Raw genomic sequence first — 19846 nt, forward strand, 5'->3', positions numbered from 1 at the left:
ACTTAATCCGTTCTGGAAAGCTGTTCGTTAACCGAAATGTTCGTTATCCGAAACAGTTTTTTCCATAAGAAATAAAGGAAATAGATTTAATTGGTTCCCAGCCCCTGTTGACTCGCTATATTTAAAGTTACAGGCTATATATATATAGGTATTTGTTTTAATGAGAACAGTTATAATGCAATATAAATGGAGTTAAATAAACATAAAACATTAACAAAAGCATTTAAACAACAGAAAACTTGCCGTTTTGAGCTACGCTTTGATTCCCCTCCATGAGCACACGTGACATTATAAAATCGGGGTAAGGTGACCAGACGTCCCGCTTTAGCGGGACAGTCCCGCTTTTGACCTCTTGTCCCGCCTGAATATCGGGCGGGACGCCCAATGTCCCGCTTTCTGGCTTTCTGGCAAGTCCATCAAATGTCCCGGTTGTCTTTAAAAATCACTATTTTCGGCGTTTTTTGACGGTGACGACACCATCATCGGCAAGTGTCCCGCTTTCGCCCCCGAAACGTCTGGTCACCTTAATCGGGGGTGACTTCCTTTTTCTGTAGCTTTGAGGTTGAAGGAAAAAAACTTGTCCAGTGTCTGTCCCTTCTGTCTTTTTGTTAAACTCTTGGGTAATACGACATCACATATCCGACAGACGCATGCCACCTTCATACTTTGAAATCATTTCCTTTTTCAATTCATTTGTTGGCCGCTTCCTTGTCATTACCTCACTACTATTAATTGCTCTTAATCTTCTTTGGAGCCATGATTGAGGATTATCTTATTAAAATAAAGCAGAAAAATCACTAAATAAGAAGGATGCGCATAGATAAGGAACGACTGATCGTAACTGTGTCTCGAGCGCGAATGATGACATGCTGGTCGGTCACGTGTAGTTCATGTGGCTGTTCGTTATCCGAAATTTTGTTCGCTATCCGAGACAAACTTTTAACGAAATTTTTGTTCGTTAACCGAAATATTCGTTATCCGAGGCGTTCGCTAACCGAGGTTCCACTGTATAAAGTGCAACTGTTCAGATTACCTAACTATAGCAAGTATTCCACAAGGAACTCTGAATAGCAAAGTATTGCAGAAACGTGAATATCAATATTCAACCAAGGTAGTTTTGTAGCTTTGTAGCGCGCTAGTATCCGCATCACAAAGATGCGCTCAAAGGTAAACAGGACTGGTTGTCCGGAAGTAGATTTAATTCTACTTTCACCAGGTTTGATTGTCAGCAGTGCCCCCTGCACATTCCCGCCCTCTCCATCCCACCAGGTGTAAAAGGTAGTTGTCCTTTTGACCCTTCAGTTTTATTTTGTCGATGTCTTCAGAGGCGTTACGACAGTCTTCAGTTTCTGCTGGAGGATTGCGCTCTCTGCTCAGGTTTCCTGAGTCTGCATCAGAAAGCTGCAAAAACTTTTTTTAAAATCCATAAATCTTTTAAAGTGTGAACTATTTAACCCACTAACCTTTTGTGTCTCCGAACGCCACTGCCATCTGCATTTGAGACAGCCTGCAAATACTCGCAATTCATCACTATAGTCTATCTATCTAGCTATATATATCTGAATGCATATATTAGTTTGTTGAAAGTAGTTGCATCATGAATTTATTGTGTAATCACAGCGTGATTCTTTGAGTTTCCAGGTAAGAGGCCAGAACTTTTCAAGGAACTGTTTGTTAAGTTCTAGTGTGAGTGTGTAGCAGTCTATTTTTCACCTGCTACCTTTGCATGTAGCCGACCTTGGGGTCCACAGAGAGAAATGAACTAACACTGTCTTGCCGTGATTAATATTCTGGTTACAGCTGTACAGCTGTATCATTGATTGACACATGTGTAGATGCTGTAAAGTGCAGAAGTGTTAGGAAACGTTGGTGGAATGGTTTGAACATTTTTCAGGGCGAGAATGATTATTCTTACGAGAATAATGGAAGCAAAGCTTTCGGTATCCAGATACGAGAGCACCGGCTATTCAGTCGACATGTTACCAGAAACATGCGAGTTCAGCAAGTTCTAGCTGTTAGTTGACGAAAGAGCTTCCTGCGTTGTAAACAGTTGGGGTGGGGGCTGGGGATGGGCTGGGTGGGGATGTTGCCAGAAACATTCAAGTTCAGAAAGTTCAATGTATGAGTCAACGAAGACAGCTTCATACAACAAATAAAGGTGGGGTGGGAGGAGGAGAGCAGAGAGAGAGATAGAATCTGTGTTCACTGCCGACGCACACGCGCATTTCGTGCCAAGCTTGGTTGCCGCACGCCCCTCAGTGCGCATGTCTGCAGGTATTGCGCGTTCACCTTAGAACACTGACGTGTCCCACAGGCCATTGCAGGCTTTGCATTGTTTTGTCCTGGGTTACCTTCGTCTCGTGTCGTATTTTAGAGACAATGACCTTCATGACAGTGGAGGCAGGGTTTAAAAGGCGAAGTTGACACCAGGGAGAAGAAGCAGACCGGCTGCCAGCTGCTACCCACGTCCTCTGTGCTGAGGGCAGGTTTCTTTTCTGCGCCGGGGCCTGAGGGAGACACTGGGAAAACGGGAGGACACTTGCCATGGCTACGGTTTGGATGGCAAAAAAGCTGCTAATTTCTGTGGAGAAAGCTTGGTTGTCGTTCCGGAGGGCTGTCTGGGACAAGCAGGATCCTGTGTACAGGTGGTGTGGTCTGCTTTGTGAGAAGAGCCTCGGCAAACGAAACAAGCCATGCTCTCGTCTCTTCTCACGACGAGTTGTCCTGCAGCACAGGTGAGTGATCCTGCTCAGTAGCAGCACATGTGAGTGATCCTGCTCAGTAGCAGCACAGGTGAGTTATCTTGCTCAGTAGCAGCACAGGTGAGCGATCCTGCTCAGTAGCAGCACAGGTGAGTTATCGTGTTCAATAGCAACACTGCAGAGCAGTCTGTAGATATATAGGGGTATCTTGGGTGGACAGATGACTTTGGATGTCGTCGACCGCGATGGGTCATATCAGGCCTGAAAGGTAGATGCTCTAGATATCTATTGTAAATAGGCTTTCGTTAATGTTTGATGTAGTGTTTAGAATTACTTAGAGCTTTTTTAAGATATTAATTTTAAAAGTTTAGAATGATATATCTGAATAGAAAATAGTTTCTGAGTCCACTCAGTCCTGTACAGTACAGACATACTGGAAAATGCTGAGTACAATGAAGAAGAGGTTGGGGAGAGGAAATGGCGGGTTTTCTTTTTTTTTTTTTTTTTAATAAAAAAACTCTTGCATTTTCTACACTCAAGATTTTGGAAATGTGCTCTCCATACCGAGTTTTGAAAAGGCAAGTGATGCACTCTTATAGGCCTTTATTTCAATTTGCTAAATGGATTTCGCTTGTTCAAACATTTTCGAAAACAGCATCTTAGCATTCTGTGCTTTCGTACTGGGTGCAGAAGACTGACCTTCTAGTCACCCCTCTCACTCCACCCGCAGCGCGCCATCCATCACCAAAAACAAGGAGAGTTGTCTTTTCGTGCTCCAGTGTTTACTGTTTTGATTTTGTGTTTATCTTTTTTGATATTTCCTCTTAACGTTTGATGATGACCCGCTCTCATCTACTGGTGATTGCCTTCCTACTGGGGTACAAGAGTTTCTTTGTCTTCTTTTCTTTTTACGTTTTCTACTTCTTTTCATCTTTTCAGACTTTTGCCGTATTGGGCCAATTGTCACAATTTCTGGCACCACCATGGCTCCAGCTAGATTTTAGTCACCAAGAAATATCTCTTGAGCTGATTTTTCAGTTTTTAAGAAAAATGTGCAAACGTGCAAAACCATTTTCAAATGACAGGGTTGAGCTTAGTAAAAGATACATTAAGTAGGGTATGATCCTACTTTTCCCATTATCCCTACCTGGAGGTAGCCTTGACAACGTGGAATATCCATATATATTACTGATGTCCAGGTTTTTGGCATCTTGCTGAGCATGGTGGTGTTTGGAGGCCTGCATCTAGTAAACGGAGGATGGGAAGGTATTATATTTATACACAGCTCGGCCTAGTCATTTCAAAACAATTTTGCACTATTGCAGACCTTTAAGCACCCATATTGCGTATACCAAAGATAATCTTGTTGTCATAGGCGTACTTATCATTTTTAACAAAAAATAGTCGAGAGTTTGTTTTTTGCTTGCTTGGGTTCTTCACTCCCAGAACTAGCGTTACTCAACTAGAAATATTTTTGAGTTTTCTACTACCGGAAGATTTTTTTAAAATATTGTTTTCCAATTTGGAGTGATTCTTCTTTCGGCGTACTAGGGTTTGCTGTTAGGCAGATTATATGAAAAAGTATCTTTAAGCAGACAGAAAACCTTGTTTCTGACAGGCTTTACATTAATGCAGAAACTTAATGGTAACAATTTAGCATACTGAAGGCTGCAACAAAGCTACCCAACATTGAACAGAACAACGCGCTGTTGGCACTCAGTCATCCAAATAACATAAAACGTCAGGGTTGGGTTAGGTTTGAGTCACCGGGTCCCTACCATCGTTTGTAATTCACATGTATAGGTGCATTAGCTTGTCATGGGAGGTAACTTGTGTAAGCTCTGGTAACCGCTTTTCATGCAGTTTCTTCCCTTTGATAAAAGCTGGGAGTGCTCTATTCGCTCTGCAGTGCATGTGTATTGTATACTAACAGCGTGGTATGGTAGCGGACTAGCGGTGGTAGTAGTATGTGGTAGTGGAGGCGTTGTGCATAACCTGGGAGCGTATTATATTATTATAATAATTAAGGTGACCAGACGTCCCGCTTTAGGCGGGACAGTCCCGCTTTTGACCTCGTGTCCCGCCTGCTAATCGGGCGGGACGCCCAATGTCCGCTTTCTGGCTTTCTGGCAAGTCCATCAAATGTGCCGCTTGTCTTTAAAAATCACTTTTTTCGGCGTTCTTTGACGTGACGAACCATCATAAACGTCTGGTCACCTTATAATAATAATTATAAAAAGAAGAATATTTATTATAATAATAAATAGATTTACAATACGCATAGCCTCTCGCAGTAACTCAGACTTCTTGGAAGTATATTTTTAAAGTTAATAATAAATAAATGCAGAATTCAAAATGGTGAACAATTTTGTAAATTATACGGTGTAGCACATTTTGTAAATTACGGTGTAGAGAATTGTCCCCGATCCACTTAATATGTCTATCCAGTTTACTTATTTTTATTTCGTTGCTTCTTTTCTCGTGTTGATACTCTGCGACACAAGTCGTGTGAAGTGCTAGACGTGTACACTGCTCTATGAACAGCAAATAACCGACAAGAAAGAAATAATATTGAATATGTCTGTGAAGCAGTGAAAGGTGCCACAAGGGTGAAGCCGTCAAGGGTAGGACACGTAGGACACCGTCGTCACCTTGACATGTCATTGAGCCTTTCCGTGACCTTCTCGTCAAGAACTCAGTATGCAGATGGCAGGGCGCACATAGTTCGCCGAACACATCCGGACGTTCGTGACTGCGCCTATTTTCCGCTGGGATTAGTCAAAATATGTGTAAAAAGGAACCGTCGCTTTTATGCGACATATATGGTTATAAACTAGCTTTTCTTGGACTGTAGGAGAGGAATATCGGAGGGTGGGATGGAAAAGAAATAAACATCGCATGCAAACTAATTCTGTTTTAAAACTGCATCCGCGATATGACCAAACTTTATTCATATTATCACACAGTAATGACTTTTGTCGTAGTTCTTCTTTGAAAGTGCAAATTAATTACCACGCAAGAAAGTGTACAGCCAATTAAAAAAGTAGCATTTAATAATCTGATATAATTCTTATATTTAAACCATGGATGGCTGGTCCACGCGTGACATTGCTCAACAATTGTGGAAAATTGCTATTAAATATGCATATTTCGGAGGTCAAACGACTGAACCAATCAAATGCTGTGGTGAAGCGTATACGTTATTTGCTGCGTGGCGTCAAGGCCGTTGGGTTCTGACTGATAAGAACGCTAGACGATTACAAGACACGAGCACAGTCAAGTTAGACACTATTTTCCATACAGAAGAATGCCGTACAAAGTCTTTGTTACGCGTAATATACAAAAACCAGGCCTGGAGGTCTTGGAGAAAAATGGTTGCGAACTGACAATCTGGGATAGTGCAGACGCCATTCCATACGACAAGCTAATAGAGAATGTGCAAGGAAAGGGTTACGATGCCATCCTTTGCATGCTCACTGACAAAATTGATGCTAAGGTATTGGATGCAGCAGGTAAGGCGATATATGATCCGTTTTCATTCGTGTGTAATGACTACGAAGTGGGCAAATGTCAGGACGACTTTTAATTATGACACAGAGATCTTAAAATCCACCTAGAACTTCGTTCAGACATTTCATAAGGCAGTGCTTGTCACTCACATGACCAGCTAGTTCCACGTCTTTGGATATTGGCCTGTAATTTGTGTGTCATCTTTTAACGACATTGTTTTGTAATTGATGCTTGATGTCCTCTATCCGGGCCCATGAACCTAGTTGTCTCCCTTGGATCGTCAGCCATCAAGTCACTTAGCTTCAAAATTAATAATGTGGAGTGATAAGCTTTTAGAATTCGAACAAGCGACATGCTTTCTTGAACTAAAAAGCAAATTAGATTTTGTTTTAATCCACACAGCTAGATTTTCATTATGAGAAATGACATACTTCATCAAAAGTTTCATAACATTCAGGAAAATTCATCTCTCAGTGTATTGGATGCTGCAGATACAATCTCAGCTAAAATTTTTGCATAGTTTTATATTTTGACATAAATATAATCAATGTGCAATTTAAAAAAATGGTTATATTTACCATTGTAGTCATCACAACCCAGTGATCTGAAACTCATAACTTGCCTAAAAGTGAATTCAAAATTATTAAAGGCCTTTCCTCATTTTAATGCTTTTTGGTAGATTTGTGAATAATAAAATATTTAAGGTAAGAGATGCAGTAACAGTATGTGTATGCAGCATTTGTTGTCTTGTGTAGGTCCCCAGCTACAGGTGGTTTCCACGATGTCTGTGGGCTATGAGCACATTGACCTAGATGAGTGCAAGAAACGAAACATCATAGCCACAAACACTCCCAATGTCTCCACTGACAGTGTTGCCGAATTAACAGTTTCCTTACTGCTTCTGACCAGTCGTCGCATCAAAGAAGGTTGGTTACTGGCTGTAGCAGTTTTTTTGTGCATGCATGTGTTATTGAGTGGTATGATATGGTGAAAAAGTGGAGAAAGGAGCCATAGCTATGAAATTAAGTAAAACTGCTTCAGTTGAAGTGATAGACAAGAATAAAGGAAAGATCTGTAGAGGATAGCAACAGAATTAGGGTTTCTTGTATTTCATTTAGTTCATAGTATCCAGAAAAAGATACCTCAGAGGCAGTTATATTCCTCATATCAGGGCTTCTTAAGTGCTGGTTAAAAAAAAATGTCTGGAGCAATTATGACAATGTTTGCTGGAGAGGGATTTACAATCCAGTCATGAGTGTGACTGCTAAAAGTTATTGGTACAGGTAAATTGTCCTTATCGCTTAGATCTTTTCCACTCCTTGTTTTCAAGTGCTTCTTATGACTCAGATTGCCTCCACAAGGGCGAGCTTGCTTTTGAATAAAGAAGTTTTTAAAATACTGTATCTGTATATCATTGGGTGTTATGATACTTTTTTTTGTACAGTCGGACCTTGATAAGTTGAACTCAAAGGGATCCGAAAAAAAATTCGATTTACGGAGTTTTCGAGTTAGGGAAAATGGCGTAAAGGCGCAGGTATTTGGCCGGGAACTAACAATTAATTCGATATAGGGAGGTTTTCGACTTAGGGAAGGTCGACTTATCGAGGTCCGACTGTACCTAAGGGACACTTTAAAAAAAATCTGGATGCTATTAATTTTCAGTAGTAAGAGATTCAATTTGTTTGCTGGTTAGTTTGGAGATATGACCTGTAAACGTGAAGCTGCTAGAGGTGAATGATATTTCTTGTTTAGTAACTTGCTCCTTGTCAGCTGCAATAATTACCATATCAGAAAGGGGTTTCTAAAGTTTTAATCTGTTATTTTATCCCAATAGCTACACTATGGCTCAGTAATTTATTTAAGCCATTCACTATTTTTACTTACGTCAGGTTCCAGGATTAATTTTACGTTTATAGCTCATTTTTTTTAGATTGTGATCTGATTATTAAAGATAACATCAGCAAGTCTGTGCAATGATGTTTGAAATTTTGTTTTCTCTGTGATGGTAAAGTTTTTTATGCAATTTACCTCATACGTTTGTGGTATTATGTTTTACAGTATGTTGTGCTCAGATGTTAAGGGTACTATGTTTTACAGCATGTTATGCTCTTCGGGAGGGACAGTGGCACGGCTGGCACCCTACCTGGCTTTGTGGCACAGAGCTCTGCAATAAAAATGTAGGGATCTTTGGTAAGTTTTTTTTTTAAATTTTATTTTAGTCTTTTCACATTGCTGGAATGCTTTTTCTTGTTGGGGAAGCGTATAATCATTCTTTAGAGGGAATACTCAAATTTTTTACATATTTTGATGTTTATGATTGTTAAATTAAATATCCATACATTATCATGACACTGTGCTTTGGCGTTGTTTTTTTAGGTTTTGGTCGCATTGGCTACAATGTTGCCCGCCGTATTGTTCCTTTTGGCATAAAGCAACTGTATTATCATGATGTGGTGGAGATCTCATTTGCCCGAGACGTGAATGCTCATTTCTGTCCAACTATCGAAGAAATGCTTCCAAAAATTGACTTCCTGTGCATCTGTTGTAACCTTACTCCCCAGACCAGACACCGCATCAATGCCACCACCATGGCTTTGTGAGTGCTTTTCTTCTGACACCTAGTTATAGTTCACTTAAACATGATGCTTGTTTATTGCTCTATGCATACTTCAGGTGAGAGTGTTGGAGCTCTTACCTAGAACAAGTTTTGTGTAGCTCAGAGTATATGTTTACTGTATACCCGACAACTTTTAATAATAATAAAAAATGCAAAATTTGTATTCATACTCACACTTCTAAGGAGCATGCTTTTACCCCCTAAGAACAAGAACAAGGCATGGATAGCATACACGGGACAGGAAAATAAATAAAACATGAACTAAGAAAGAATAAACAACAGTGCTAATGATGAATAAAAACAAGTACAGAAAACACAAAGAGGAACCAAATAACACGAACTGAGAGTATCATGATAAAGACGAGCAAGGAAAAGTGTGAAAAAGGACTAGCATGGGAAAGGGTGTTAGGAGTAATTACGGAAGAGGTGCATTTTCAGTGCACATTTAATTTTGTCATATGAATGCCTGCATGACAAGTACCAGTCAGAAGTCATGGTAATGAAGGAAACTGACTTTGTTTGTGAAATCTTGTAAGTAGAAAAACAGTGCTGTCACAGAGGCTGGCTAGAATTTTTTATGTTCATATTTGTAAGTATTATAAGGACTTTGAAGTTATCCAGTTAGTTTCTCTTGGTGGCTGGTTATTTAAACTACATTTCCGAGTCTTTTGAATATGGCTTCCTCTAGATTATGGGTGACCGTAGTGCTGGTTGCCAAGGTTTACGTTTGCAGCTGTGTTACTTATTTCATATCTTGTTAGATATTAATAACAGGAACATGTTTACAGATGCAAGCTCTGAGCAAACATAAAGTGAATTCTCACCCAACAGTTTTTCTCGCTTTGTCTGCTACACAGAATGAAGAAAACAGCTATCATAGTCAACACAGGCCGTGGTGGGGTTATCAACCATGATGATCTTTATGACTGCCTAGTGAAGGGCGTGATCCAGGCAGCAGGTCTGGATGTGACAGAACCTGAGCCATTGCCCAAGGACCACAAACTTGTCAAACTACCCAATTGCTGCATCACTCCTCACATGGGATCCAACACCTGGGACTCACGCGACATGATGTCCTTGACGGCTGGCAACAACATTTTAGCTGTTTTTAACAAGGGACACCCTGTGAGTTCCGTTGCAATGCCTTAATCAGCCCAGGCTTCAAGTGTGCTAAGCTGTGGCTGAAACGAAGTTTGACATGGTAGTATTCCATTTTAGCAAAAATTGTGCAAGAAATCTGCAACTGGATAATTCGTTCCTACTGGTTGTATTTCCCAAAAAAAATGTATACAGTGTACAGTAAATTGTGTTTCATTACTGTACCTGTTTTTGAATTTGAAGGGGGAAGAAGGGGATTTCAATAACAGAGATTCTTCTCAATCTATTTGTAGACCTAACTCCTCAGATAAGTCCCTTGTTTTGGTTTGTGTGCACTCACACTGATGACGCAAGCAAGGCGAAAAAAAACTCGGCTCACGGATGTTCGAGTTCAAATACGGATTCAAGACAAAATTTTCTCGAATTCTGGTCGACCGATCGAAAGAGGCGTTCGAGAACCGAGGTATCAGTATTAGAAAGATGGCAGTATATTGCAGATGGGTTATAATGCATATATTAAATAATTTCCTGAAGGTCAGCAATCTTGTTAGTTTGTAGGGATCATGAGAACTTTAGAAGCTGTGTCTAAAAGAGGAATCCAGCAAGATTCCTGCAGTAGAAGGCATGAGCCAGCTCTTCTTAGGATTTGGTAACTATTGTGACAATTACATACCCATATAACATGATAGAAACAATGAGATAAGCACAGTTGAAATAAGCAGAAAACTTCCTAGGTGTACACTGGATGAAAAATATTTTTTTTCAAGGAGAACACAAAATATTAAAATAGCTGTTAGTTTAGGTTTACAGCTACATTCATCATGTCAGAATAATTTTTTAAGCCAGTCACAGCTGTTGACCAAGTGTGCTGTAGACATCCCATAGCTCTTTTGACCACATTTGCGTGTCAGAAAATGCAACAGAAGCTCATCTAGTCCTGCCTTATCCTTTTTAATTCATCCCTCATCCAGCCACATGCAAATATATTTGACTTTTTGTGCCCTTCACTCCAGACTTGGCCAGGTGAAAAAACTTTACCAAGCAGCAGTTGGTTGAAAGGCTCCATCATGGACCAACTGTATTTACTTAAAAAAGCACAAAATAGTCTTGAAATTGTTTAGATCACCAGACCTAAAGGTTCAAGGCATGTTTTGCAATGTGATTACAGCTGAATCTGACTTGCCAGCTAAAGCACGTTTTAATGCAAGTGTTCTTAAACTTTGTGGGAAAATAAAAGCAGAAGATAGCTTCACCAATTTTTTCCTTTGTATGCTGTTTTCTTAACTGCATCACTGCTTGAGATGTAGGTTATTGTGTGTCTTTAAGTGTATGTTGATAATGATAACTGAATCTTTTTGCTACTGCCATGTTTATGACAGTTTCTGCCCACAGATCTGATATTATGATGTATCCTATCAGAAGTGGATAAAAAGCAATTTTTTTGTACATGTACACATTTTTCTTTATTATATATCTAAGTTTTTAATGTAATAAGATTATTTTATGTGTGTAGAACATGCAACAAGTTACTCCTAATTAGTTTATAGCCAAATAGTTGCCCAAAGAATATTAAATATTATGATAAATATTATATTGCCTTGTTATAGCATTACGTGAAGATGAATAATAGTCAATATTTTTTACGGGGAAGGTTTAAGACATGTTTTACTAGGACAATCCCACAAATAAGTTACAGGTTCCAGCCTACATGAATGTTTCAGACCATATGAGAAATCTAGATGCTATTATTTACCCTTGGCTGTATGCTATTCCTTTGGTTTTTAAAAAAAGTGCCGAGATATTTACCTTTTATGCCTGTTAAAAGTTCCCCTCTTCCGTCTCCTCAAAAAAGGGCTCTTGGTCTGCACCAATTGCAGTTTTACCCATGCCTCATTGCTAGATAACAAAACAGTCTGGATGTAAAACATGCTTTTAGCAGGTTTAGTAGCCATGTTGTTGGATGGTATAAAAAAAGAAAGCACCAACAAAATGTCCTTATGTTCTCAATTAAAAATTGGACTTTTAAATATTATCAAACTTTTACATATTTTCAACTGTTTTACTGCTTGTTTGCAAAATTATATGTTATTCATAAAAAAAGATTTCTTAATTCAGAGTAAAGTATGTTGAAGACTATAGAGCAATTTAGAAAAATATATCTGGGTGAACTTTGAATGTGCTCGGGTGGATCAAGTGAAGGATGTATATTTTTTGTTGTGTTTAATTCCTTGCATGCAGTGGCCTATGAGAAAAAAGTGTGTGTCCCTTTCAGCATCTTTACTTAAATATTCCTTTCTATCACTGGTCTTAACGGCAAATTAAGAGGTGTAGGATCAAGTTGGTTTTCATGCTCTTTTTTACACTGGCATTGTCTCCCAGACAGCTTTAAACTGTCATAACTTAAGGTCACTTTGGGGTACCATGAGTTTTATTGCTTTGTTTATGATTGTTTTGCAATCTGTATTAAGAACTTTTGTCTTATCAGATTGTTAATGAAGCTGAATAATTTAATCTCTTGTGGGATTTTTGTGAGAGGTTTTTGTGTCCCTCTCATACATGTATTTTACGTTTTATCTGTTAACACTGGATGCTTTTTTCGAATGAACAAATTAGATTTTTTATTTTATGCAAATAAGAAGAGCTATTGCTGGGATTTTCTGTTCTGTGTTCAAGTGTGTGCCATATTCCCTCTCTTCCACTTCTCTCTCCCTTCTGAAAGTTGACTTGGGCTGCTTGTGCACATACTTGACCATGCAGTCAGAAGTGTTCATTCTTTTGAAAATACACCCTTGCACCTCCCTTAATTTTATCTGGTTTGTGTACAGACTTGGCGCCTTTGCAGTCTGTTTGCAATCAATATAGAACTCTTGCCTACTAGTATACACAGAAGTTGCATGCTTTGTTTTGATTTTGGTTCAAATTGTATACCTGTTCACATGAATCTTGTGACACTCTCTTTACATTTTGTGTTTAAATCTTTTAACTTTGCTTTATTGTATTAGCTTGGTGTATTAATCAGCACCATCCCAATAAAGGGAGAAAATTATTGTTAACGCTCAGAGTAGTATCTCTGAAAATGCGAATAAACTATCTGTGATTGCAAACCTCTGTTGTCTTGTGTGAAATTTGTATAATGTACAGCCAACAACTGTAAAGTTGAGAGTGAAGAAGAAATCCCATATTTCCATTACAGCATCCACTGTATTTGAATTGTTAACAGAAAGACAGCATAAGCAGAATAAGCCCAAACATGTTTTTTGTATTGCTTGCAAGCTTCTGAGTAGAGAAGACTAGGCAGGCTGGCTCAGTGACTTTAGTGTAAGAGGGGACTAATACCCCACTTTTGAGTTTAACTGTGTTATGCTCAAACAAAATCAAAGTTGTCTTTAACGCATTTCACTGCCATAATGTGACAACACTTAAATCCTGTATTATGCTTGACTGCATGCAAGGAAAGTTCAGATACATGGTGTTAGACAGGGTCATGTCAAACATTGCCTTTTGGTGGCAAGACTAGAATGAGGGAATCGGATCGATCAAAGGGAAAGTAAGCCCACTGACCTAGAGGCAGCATAGGCAACGAACTGTAAATGGTTCATCGTGTCTAGGCGTGGTAACACCATTTCCTTCCAATTTTCCTTTGCATGGAACCACAGATCTTTTTCAGTCGAACTCATTAACCACGAGCCCATCCTTTCGCTTAATTGACATACTGTTTACACCACCATGGGCAGTGTGCCAGCCTCACTCTAGCGAGCACAACATCACGTGACGAAGCTATACGTACCCCAGTCAGGAAAACCAATTACAGCAGCAGCTTCTACCCATAATAAACTTCCTCTGGCATCCTGTAATCGATTATCTGGGTTGCTGGAGTCTACAGCGCGTGCCAGCTCTACCCGAAGATCCGTCGATTGCCCCGGTGATCGTTCATGCGTAACGTTGACGTACAAAGATGTTCTCCCCTTGGACGTCCTTGAATATTCGACTTCTTGTCTCTGGCTCTCTGCTCTTGTCCCCAGTAAACCGTCTTCAGAACATGGCATCTTCTTGGCAAGGGCGTGTTTATTGATAATGTCGTGTTTTTGGTGTGGGATTTTTTTTTTCGAAAGAAATGTGTTTCTTGGCAGGGACGTCTTTACAAGCAGGACAGACCGTTAAGGTCTGATGAACTGTCTAAGCCAGTGATGCCCAACCTTTTTCGGCCTGCGGGCCAAATCCATTTCGGACAGCCGTGTTTTGCAAAAATGCAGATACCATTTTTTATTAGAAACAAGTTGTACTTCATTAATTATGTAGTAATTAGTGGGATATGAAGTTGTTTACCCGAAACCAACTTCTGAACAACGTAGAACACCAAGTAACTGAATCGAAATGTTCGTCATGTCGAAAAAAAGATTCTGTCTTTTATTACTAACATGCCGATTCCTGCACTGTGGGCATGGCCCGCGGCCGTAGGTTGTGCATCCCTGGTCTAAGCAGTTCAACGTAAAATTAAACTCAAATATAATTTATTTTAACAGGTCAACATGACAATACAGCGTTTCAAAATTTGCTTTGAAATCACCAGAACATGTCATCAGTTTTTCACAAAAATAGGTTTTGATTTAAAAAGAAAACTTTCTAGGGGGTGGAAGAAAAACACACACACACACGTGGACTGACATTTCTAGCTTCTGATGGCACTGAAGGCTAATGAGAGATCTCGCTTTGAGCTCATGCACGAACTAATATCCTCGGACTGCTTGCAGACGATTTTTTTTTCAGAACGAGGCTATTTGCTACAACGCTTCCGGTTTACCCACCGTGGCTTTAGCGAATGACTTTAATGGCAATGTCAGCAAAGTCTGCAAGAGTAACATCAGTAAAAACAAAAGGTGGTTTACACTGCTGCATGGTAGAATGCAACTGTGCAAGTATCAAATCTTTCGCTGTAAGTTTTTTTTCGCTTCCGCGGGCAGGTATATCAAAAGAACAAACTTCAGGCTCTCATTCATGCTACAGGTGTTCAGACAAAAATTTCAATCCATTGAGTGCCAAGATTTATTCAAGGCACTTTGAAGAAGAGTGCATAAAAAGGTACTGATCTTATTGTTGGCTCACTTATTTACCTCTTACTCTCCTCTTTCCTGTACATGTTTTAGTTCGCGACTATAAGGCTTTGACAATTTTTCACACAGAAGATATGCCTATAAAAAAGCAAATTTAGTTATAACAATCACATCATTCATCAAATTACTCGAGAAGTGCATTGATTAAATATTCTTCTTATTGTGTACAAAATCGTTGTACTGTATATGAATAGACCAAGACAGAGATGTTACATCTCTGACCAAGATCAACACCATTGCTTTCAGTTCCCCCCCCCTTCACCGACACAGAGTTTTTATGCTGTAAACCGTATCAGAGTTTTTAAATCAAGAATAGAAAATACAAGCGGATTGTATACAAGCGAGAGACCGAGGTGAAGCACAAATAGGAACATTTCAGTGGTTGTAGATCTCCGTGTTTAGGTGCGTTTCATATTACTTATCATTTCATAAGAAAGATTTCAGACTAGTGAAGCAAATAGTTTTGTGTTCTAAGCGGAGTGACACCGCGTGTAGGGGAGTGGAGCCTGCGTCTGCCTAGAAAGGTGAGGTTTTTTATCCCTTGTACTAAATAGTTATTTACTCATACTTTGTGACCTACTCTTTGTGATGATGTAAATTTCTTCTAAAAAAACAATAACGATAATAATAACAATACGCTAGGATTAGGCTCGACGGACAAGGTAAGCATTGAGTCCCATGCATCCTCGTGGTCTGAAAGTTTCGACCAGATGGAGCAAGAGCGTGATGCTGTAAACAACTATCACATCAGGCGGCAACTGTGATCACTAGGAGCATGGTGTCGATCAATACCACTAACCGGACTCGCTAACGACTAGGTTATTTATGTTATTTTTGCCTTGAGTTTAGCAATAGCGGCCCGAGACAACTGATAGGGATTAGAGAGAAAAGAACAATACCAGACGGTATTCGTGTCACTTATTCATGTCTGTTTCTTCTTTAGTTTGTTCCAGAAATTCTGCTGCATGCAATAAATTTGTAAGCTCCCCATTATGGTCTGAAAATCAAAACAACATTAGACACTCTCTTGAAACGATGCTACTACTGCGTCAGTTAAGTCCAAGGATACATTAGTTTACCCTGTACATAATACATATACAGGCTTCGCACGAAGAAAATAGATAAAATAGAAATTCAATAGAAAAAATACAGAGGCGAAGGGAGAGTGCAAACAAGAAATGTTTTGTGTGTGTGCCATAATAGAACACCACACAACATACCTATTGTCTCAAACCACACTGGTCTCACCATCGAGGACTTTGCATAATGCGGACCTTTCATGATAGACGAACGGAAACAGGATTCATACCAAAGGTTATGCACCGACCATCCTCAGAAAGGACGGTCAATCCCTTGCTTCGTGAGTGTGTTTGTACACATAACAAGGCATGTGCATGCAGAGATCGCTCACACGTTTCTTGGCGGACAAAGAGCTCTGAAATGTAAGTACATAAATAATATGTATTACATAGTTGCTATTGACTGGTTTACATTGTACGCGGCAAACACGGTGTGCATGGAAAAGAAAAGACTACAGGAATCACTTGAGAAAAGAAGATAATTCTACAGAGATAGGGTTAGAATCTCAAATAGTCATAATGGACTGCTGACTCGGGTCACGTGATTCGGCAAGTCTAGCGTTGGCGCGAGTGACCAAATATGTCCATTTTTCAGCTACTGTTAGCGTTGATCTCGTCTACGTGTAAATTCATTTTCTTTCAGTTTAAATGGTTTCTTTAAAGTTGTCTTGAAAACGGCATGTGACCTTTTCAGTTCGTTATAAAAAATTATTAGATACACTTGCTATTTGCGGGCCCACAGCACAAACGGCGTCCAAGTTGTTACAGTGAACCACTTACAACATACTTGAAACTTTTCGGCCGTAAGGGGTTAACAAGATCCATCTGTGAATATCTACGAGAAGAATCAACTATAAAGCCACCGTCCCTGGAGACAACAGGCATAAGCCAGTGTTTGTCCTGAAGTGAGATATAGTTTTACTACACTGGCAAATGTAGATCACGCATTCTTTCTGTATGAGAAGGAAAAGAGAGAGCAAATATGGCGGCGTACACGAGAATCTCAGTGGGGCATCTGGTAGCCATTGTTTGTGACATATACAGACATGACGAGTCTTAAGACCTGCACGCGCAGACAAGAGAGGGGAAAAGAAAAAAAAATCTGCCATGCTTTTCCCATTCCTTCCCACCATCTTTCCATTCCAGATGTCTTCCTGGGGTTCTCTCGTTTTTTCAGAGGGTAAGAAAACTCGCGCACACTAGAGCCTAGACTAGCTGAGACCAGACAGGACAGGAACCAATGCAGTTTGTGTTGTGATGCACTGCATATATTATGTCTTATGGTCTGTAACTGCATATGTGACGTGTTGTACTCTCTCTTTCTCTCTGTGCACGCGCGTGTGCATGTGTGTGTGTGATGTGAAGTGAAGTGAACTGTTCAGTTCTTATGCTTTGTGAAAACGTGATCTCTCCCTGAGTGCTATAGAGAGCTCAGTGGTTGATGTTAAATTGCGCGTCCGACTTTCTCACTAATAAATCTCCCTCCCTCATACAGATTTCTGCCCCCTTCGGCCATACAGGCGCATCTCAATTGACGAGAAAATATTAGCTTTTTTTTTTGGTCCACGATGTATATCCATGCTCAGTGTCATAACAGGTGCTAAGTTCTAAGTAAATTTATACGCCATTGCGAAGTGTCATAACAGTGGCGTCGGAAGATGCTCGGCTCGGGTTTTTTTTTTTTTTTTTGGGGGGGGGAGGGGAGGAAGAGGACAAGAGGACAAACACCATGTTATCAGTGAACGACATTGCGAAGAAAAAAACAAAACAAAACAAAAAACAAAACAGGAGCGAGTGCGTGGTGAAGCCATACACACACTTCCTCTCGTCCAGGCACAGTTTCCCCGGGGGCCCTTTGCAGGTGCGAAACCTGAGCAGCCCGTTGGTCACGTAGGTTCGCACCTTCGCAGGAAGGCTTGACCGCACCCGGGGCACAGCAGGGTCAAGTGTAGACGCTGACAGGTTGATGAAGGCGCAGGGTGGACGGGCCAAGACGAAAAACGAGTTAAGCAGGTTTAAGACGAAAACTGAAGACCGGCTATGCAACTCAGCCCAAGAGATTGGAGATGAAAACGGAGACGAAGAGACAGAAAGAGAAGAATACGACGAAGCCCAAACGGCTTGTGACAGGCCGATTGACAGAAATAAACACACCAAGGACTGTCCGCGGGAAAAGAATGTGAAAAGGGAGGGGGGAGTAGAGAAAGGTGAAAGAGAGGGGTTGCTGTCCGGTCCCAAAAGAAGAGACTGCGAAGACCCTGCGAGCAGCTGACGCGTGACGACAAGCGCCGCAGGTCAGGGCACTGGGGCTCGCGCGACGGATGGGGTCACACAAGGACGAGGTCAACTGTCCTTTGATCCGCGCGCTCACCCAACGACAGGTCAGCAAAGTACGGGAGGCCTAGCATGAAGACAGCCAAATAATCGCAGACACGCGACACTTAACAAGAAACAAAACTTATTGAAAAGTGACTCACCCAGCTTTTGCAATCAGATGAAATTAAGCATAACTTTTTGCTTATCCTGTTATACTCGTAAATCAGAATTTATAATTTGAGTCTCACTCTCTCTCGTTCTTCTAACTTTTTCGTATTTTGTAAAGAATCACATAAACATTGGGATATTTTTGCCTCAGAATTTTTTTTTCATGGCAGCTACACAATATGGAGTGGTAAGAATGATTCGTGTTCACAGTGTCCTGAAGCTGTAAGAATAGCTGCCATATCCCCAGTATCATAATATCAAGTGTTAAGAATTGTTTGCTATGTTCACAGTATCATAATATGGAGCTGCAAGAAATATATCCGCCATGTTAAATGTGTCATAACAGTGTAAGAAAATCCGCCATTTTCACAGTGTCGTGATATAAACCGTTAAGAAAAAAAAAATGTGTCCAGATGTTTCCGAGCACTTAGCTGTGTGTTGCAAATACTTGCCCCGTGACTTCTTATGCGTAGGCGAGGAAGGGGGATTTTAGGAGGGGAGTGTGTCCTAGAGACTTAGAGTCCTCGACAACGTACACCGTAAAGCGACCTTGACATTGAGAACAGTTCCTGATTTTTTATATCCAATCACTGGGGGTGGGGGGGGGATGGGGTAAACATCATGCTGACAGCAAATAACTCAAATTCTTGTTCACCTGATAATTTTTTTTTTAAGGGAACCGCTGAACTCCCCCCCACCACCACCACCAACCACCACCATCATTGTCTCCCTGGTTTTCTACTCCACTATAGCAGAGAGCTTATATATCAACAAAATGTAAATCCTTGGTCCCGTTTCTATAGGTAACGCGCTCTAGTGACTGATCGTTCTATCGTTCGTGGTGTCAGGACAGTTAGTAATACTGCTCTCAAGCCCTCGCTCTGGTAGGATGATCAAGTGCGTGGTGTGCTGTCACGTTGCCTAACACGAATTATATTCCACTTTCGCAAGAACTGCTTGTGCTAGTTTTTGGCCACTGCGCGGCGGCAATAATAATGACCTTCACCTTCACACAGAAGGTGTGTTTAGACCAGCCAATCACGAGCGTGCATTTTGGACAACGCCTTCTTTCGAGGGAGTCGATGGATCGACCGGGCTGACCTAGCAGATATGCAAATATATCCATATTTTACTACATCTAACGACATTTGGCAAGACGTCACCTGTACAAAGCGGGTCTATCGCACCTTTCGACCACACGGTCATAAACACCTTTATACGTGGCATCCAGTTTTGACGTTCGGC

The 19846-nt window shown here is 40.5% G+C and overlaps 1 protein-coding gene across 1 annotated transcript; it reads left to right on the forward strand.

The window, feature by feature from the left end:
- Nucleotides 1-5892: 5892 nt before the first annotated feature.
- Nucleotides 5893-10078, forward strand: LOC112556959 (glyoxylate reductase/hydroxypyruvate reductase-like). The gene is made up of 5 exons (XM_025226464.1): nucleotides 5893-6214; nucleotides 6968-7138; nucleotides 8310-8402; nucleotides 8589-8808; nucleotides 9687-10078. The coding sequence occupies exons 1-5, from the start codon at nucleotides 6010-6012 to the stop codon at nucleotides 9976-9978; spliced, it is 981 nt and encodes a 326-aa protein (XP_025082249.1). The 5' UTR covers nucleotides 5893-6009; the 3' UTR covers nucleotides 9979-10078.
- The last annotated feature ends 9768 nt before the right edge of the window (nucleotides 10079-19846 follow it).

Source organism: Pomacea canaliculata, linkage group LG2, assembly GCF_003073045.1.
Source record: "Pomacea canaliculata isolate SZHN2017 linkage group LG2, ASM307304v1, whole genome shotgun sequence".
Taxonomy (NCBI): domain Eukaryota; kingdom Metazoa; phylum Mollusca; class Gastropoda; order Architaenioglossa; family Ampullariidae; genus Pomacea; species Pomacea canaliculata.